This window comes from Octodon degus, unplaced genomic scaffold, assembly GCF_000260255.1.
Source record: "Octodon degus isolate 3935 unplaced genomic scaffold, OctDeg1.0 scaffold00102, whole genome shotgun sequence".
NCBI classification, from domain to species: Eukaryota; Metazoa; Chordata; class Mammalia; order Rodentia; family Octodontidae; genus Octodon; species Octodon degus.
Genome location: NW_004524678.1, coordinates 8471015 through 8476303, shown reverse-complemented (window position 1 = coordinate 8476303; position 5289 = coordinate 8471015). Strand labels below are relative to the sequence as shown.

General features: G+C 38.7%; 1 protein-coding gene across 1 annotated transcript; it reads right to left on the bottom strand.

The window, feature by feature from the left end:
- Positions 1-4428: 4428 nt before the first annotated feature.
- On the bottom strand, positions 4429-5136 carry LOC101578418 (60S ribosomal protein L10-like). Its single transcript, XM_004638804.2, has one exon. It carries the CDS (start codon positions 5134-5136, stop codon positions 4492-4494), a length of 645 nt encoding a protein of 214 aa, XP_004638861.1. The 3' UTR covers positions 4429-4491.
- Between the last annotated feature and the right edge of the window lie 153 nt (positions 5137-5289).

Below are 5289 nucleotides of genomic sequence, written 5' to 3'. Positions count from 1 at the left end.
CAGAAGATCAAGAATGAGAAACATAGTACAACTGGGAATGTGGACTACACATGTGACCAGTGGAAATGGTATTAGTGCATTACATGTAATGGAATCTCAGAAGAAGACAGAACCTATAATCCATCAAAAGTATATGTAGTTCTTCACTCTGTTAATTAGGGTTGACAGTTATTGGATGGGTTTTGAGATCTGCTATAGGAAAATGGAGGAAGGAGTAAACTAGTGGCTGTGACTGGATTTGTCATGGGGCTCAGTCTTGGGGTCTGTATCTGGTCACGAATTCCTTGTCCTTCGGTACTGTTCTCATCTGCTTCTCAGCCACCTGAACTGAGCAGAATTTCTTGACCAATCTTTTCACCATGATGTATCTTACTTGGATTCAGCTGGCCATGCATTGAATCATTTTTTTTTTAATGAGCTAGCCTCTCCTTCTTTAAGTCGTGGATGTAGATTATTGTGCCCAGTAATAGGAAAACTAGTTCATAAAATTTGTACTAGAGAAGTAAAAGATACAATGGTGAACAATAAAGCAAATCCCAATAGTTGAGTCACACATAAATGATACTAACTAAATTTTCTTCAAAGGAAACTCCAAAATAGAACACAACAAATAAAATGATATAAAAATAGAAAATACAAAATAAAGATTCCAAAAAAAACTTAAATGAATAGGATGAATTGAATTAAATCTAGAAATCAGTAACAGTTAAGTATCATTTCAACACAGAATGTTAAAGCCATAAATCATTAAAAAGTGATACAGGGCTAAAAATTTGAAGATCAATAGCAATAAGGCAGGAACAAATGGTATTACATCAATGTTAGGTTGCTCTGAATTTTATGTATTTAATACATGCAAAACACAATGATACTCCTCTCTCAATGTATAATCTCATTTAATCCTTAAAAATCCTTATAATGAAAGTATCTGCCCCTGTTATAAGTGACAAAAAACTAAGGGGTCATGATATTATGTAATTTGTCCAAGTAAGTTAAGGACCTAAGGTACAAATCCAGTCATCTCGACACCAAAACTTTCCTTCCTACCCAGTATTACAACAACAACCTCATTTGGAATCATAATTGAAGGTCTAATTTAATTCACTTGTGACTTTATTATTTATTTTGCTTTTTAAAGAGAAAGGTTTTTTTAATTTTTATTTTTTATTTATTTATTTTTTTGGCAGAACTGGGGATTGAACTCAGGCCCTTGTGCTTGCCAGGGCAGCACTTATTCTGCTGAGCCATCTCCCCGGCCCCCAAAAGAAAGCTTTTAAGTGAATTTATTATTCTATTATACAAACACACAAAAATTTACTAATGTAGTAGCAGATGAAGCTTGAGATTAAATACCTTAACTCAGTCTTTCTATCAGTGGCGGCAGAACCAGAAAGCTCAATTTGAAATGTCACAGATTTAGGCAGGATAAGGAAATAATGGTAGTTTAAAGCAGTTCATGAGAAGGCTGAGATACATATTTATAAAAATACATATGCCAATCTTCTAGCTGTTTATTTATCTATCTGTCTATCTATCTATCTATCTATCTATCTATCTATCTATCTGTCTGTCTATATTTTATAAAAATAAATAGGGGTGGGGAGATAGCTCAGTGGCATAAGTGCCTGCCTGGCAAGCACAAGGTCCTGAGTTGGATCCCTGGTACTGCAAATAAATAAATGATTGAATAAATGAATGAATGAATGAATGAGCCAAATTAAATATGCTTAATATCTTGTTTTGATGGAGTACAAATGTTGTATTATATAATAATGTTTTATGAAATAAATTTCAAAACAGTACGGTGCATGACCCTTCTCCACCCTTAATTAAGTATTCTCCATAAAACTTAAGAGACTCAATCATTTAATCCAAATGGATAAAAAGTTCTGTTTTGTTCCAATAGTGTATAAACACAATATATGAATTAAATTTTTATTTTAATGTCTACCAAATTAAGTTTTCCATTTTAAATAGAAATTTTAAGATGATGATGAGCTTTCCAAAAATACAATCAAATTTTCCTTCATCTTATTACCTTTTAAGTAGGGAAAGTAACACTAAAATATGAAAATGTGTATCATAAGCTCATGTCTTTAGAGTCTATAGTAAGATTAAGATGAAAATATATTTATATCAACATTAAAGAAGAAGATTTGCATATAATTCTGTATAAGACAAATTGAATATTTTGAAACCTCCATTGTTTTCATCATTCTTCTGCTTTATGATGTTGGAGAGCCAGCCTAGTGGCCTTGTACATGCTGGCCAAGCACTTCACCTGTGAGCTGTACCCCTCCGGAGCTATATCCGTACCTACATCCCTAGAGGGCTAGCTAGCTCCCTACCCACTTCACCTCTCCCTTCCCCCTCCCTTTCTCTCTCCCTACCTGATACATATATTCAGATAATACTCGAGATAATTCATAGCTTATTCCAATATACATAGTATAGTTAAGAAGTTGGAATGGTTTTGAGAACACAAAGAAGAATTAATAAACTGGAAAAATATTTTGAAAACTGGATGCACTATGTAACTGCTTGTTTTGTTGTGTCTGTTGTTTTCTTTTATTTTTGAGGCCTTTTTTCCTTCTCTTTGGGAGGCAGTACAGTTAGAATCAAGACTTTACAGAGCTTAAAAGATCTGGCTCAAGTTCCTCTTTATTTGCTAATGGAGTATGACTTAATTTTCCAGTCAATTTTAGGAATTCTCAAAAATACATTAAGGAAGGTGCTTCTCAGGCTGAAGAGTCTTTGCAATATATTCAAGTTACTTAGTATGTTTTTAGAATTATCTTTTTCAAGTTTGTAATATATCAAATATTGTTACTTACAATGGGAACCTAGCTTAACACAAACAGAAAAAGATATACATGCAAACAGAAAATACCTCACATGAGAATCTTAAAAAAATATCAAGCCAGAGGCTGAGGAGATAGCTGGGTGGTCTAAACGCCTGCCTGGCAAGCATAAAGACCCAGGTTTTAATTCCTGGTATGGCATGCTGTGTCGGCCTGGCACTGAGCCAGCCACCAAAACCAGGTATGGTGGTGCATTCCTGCAATCCCAGTGCTGGGGAGGCTGAGAAAGAAGGATCACTTCAGAGTCTGAGCAGCACAGCAAGACTGTTTAGAATAAATAAATGATTAAACAAATTTAAAAAAGAAATATAAAGCCAGAAGTAATGTGTTAGGATTAACAAGGAATTTTAAGTTAGTGGAAGCTACACAAACAGCAATGTTGTCTGATGTTTTGTACTTGTTCCTTCTTTCATTAATTGTGTTGGCTCTAAGAGTAACTCCTGTAAGAAAACCGAGGGCCAGCCAGATAGCTCAGCATACTAGTGTGCAGTGGCCGGAGTTTGATCCCTATTGCCCTGCCCCCAGGGCACTCTGAGACTGCAATTGAGACTGGACGTGTTGCACACTTGTAATCCCAGCACTTTGGGAGGCTGGAAACAGGAAGATCACTACGAGTTTAATCTATGTAGAGAAACCCTGTAGATCCTGTTCTAAATACATTAAAAAAAAAAAGAAAAAGAAAACCAAAGATATTGTTTGCAAGATTGAGATATATAAGGCTAAATCAACTTAAACAACAAGAAAAACAGTAACAAAGGGGAAGAAAAAGAACCAACTCAGAAAATCCATGTAGTTTCTAAAAATAAATGAAAATCACCTTTGTGATCAATGTAACTATAACGTAGGGCAAATAACTACAGATAGCAAGGTCTCCCTAGGGGTCTCTCAGGGCAGACATAGCCGATTAAGTGTCATTTTCTCTCTTGTGTTGATTCTCTGAGGCCTCCATACAAGCAATATGAACTCCATTGTCACCTATGACCTCCTGGTGATGAAGAAAAGATTGGACTATTGTCTCTTGGGTGTAAGATAACGCAAGGCTTGTCTGGAAAAGCCTTTTTCAGTATACTCAACTGCCTTAAGGCTGATAATCAAACATGATAGGCAATTCTAAAGCTAATGTACAGAAATTTATATTAAGACAACCGCCCAAACTTAGAAATAAGATCAATTAGCTTCAGAGGTTGTAACTGAATTATCACTAACGCCTACTGTTTTCATCCCTATATATTCAGCTTTTTACAGACAATAAGAATTTTTACACGAATTGTGAGCTCTCATTGCTTTTAATCCAAAATGACAGCTATTATAATTTCACTTTACCACAAACACTTCCACAATTTATGAGTTTACTATAAACAAAACTTAACACATCTTAAAATATTCTCATACATTTAAAGCATTTGGATCGGAATAGCAATAGCTTTCCATAAATGGCCTACAAGTTTTTCTTACTTCAAGAAAGTATTTTCCATTAAAACATGCATATTGTTTCTCTAGCATTCTACATTCTAAAACTGGGCAACTGTTTTCTAATTTTCTTAGAAAAAATGTCGTTTTTGCCAGCGAACAGAATTTGTCAAGCTTAAGTCACACTCAGTGTACTGGGAAGCGTGGTCCAGGGCAGCCTTCAAGAGCACAGTGCCCGCCACTTGTCCAAAGGGCCACGACTGGGGACATACTTGACTCCACAACCGTCAGGGAGGAGGCGCTTCACGGCCAACTGTTCTTCAAAGTCATCAGCATTATATTTGGTGAAGCCCCACTTCTTGGAGATGTGGATTTTCTGGCGTCCTGGGAACTTGAATTTGGCCCTGCGCAGCGCTTCGATCGCATGCTTCTTGTTCAGCGCCTTGGTGCGGATGGACATGATGACCTGGCCGATGTGAACCCTGGCCACAGTACCCTGGGGCTTCCCAAAGGCGCCTCGCATCCCCGTCTGCAGCCTATCGGCTCCCGCACACGACAGCATCTTGTTGATGCGGATGACGTGGAAGGGATGGAGGCGGACCCGGATGTGGAAGCCATCTTTGCCGCACGTCTTCACCATGTACTTGTTGGCGCAAATGCGGGCGGCCTCCAGGGCTTCCGACGAGAGCTGCTCGTATTCGCCCGACACCATGTGAGCGCACAGCGGGAACTCGTCCACTTTGGCCTTCTTCCGACCCAGGTCAAAGATGTGAATCTTCGCATTCGGGACCCCTCGGCAGAAGCGAGACTTCGGGTATGGCTTGTTCTTACAGTAACGGTAACAGCGAGCGGGGCGGCGACCCATGGCGGCCGGGAGCGCCTCCCCGGAGCGTGTGCGGAGCGCGCCTGCGCACACCGCGATTTAGAGCCGTTACCCATCGTGCTTTGCAGAAGCCATAGCGCTGGAGGCGGCGTGACGACAGCGCCCTCTTGTGCGCGCTCAGAAGGGAGCTCTGCG

Bases quoted from the DNA above. Each gene is read 5' to 3' on its own strand.
- LOC101578418 (XM_004638804.2), bottom strand. From the start codon at position 5,136: ATGGGTCGCCGCCCCGCTCGCTGTTACCGTTACTGTAAGAACAAGCCA.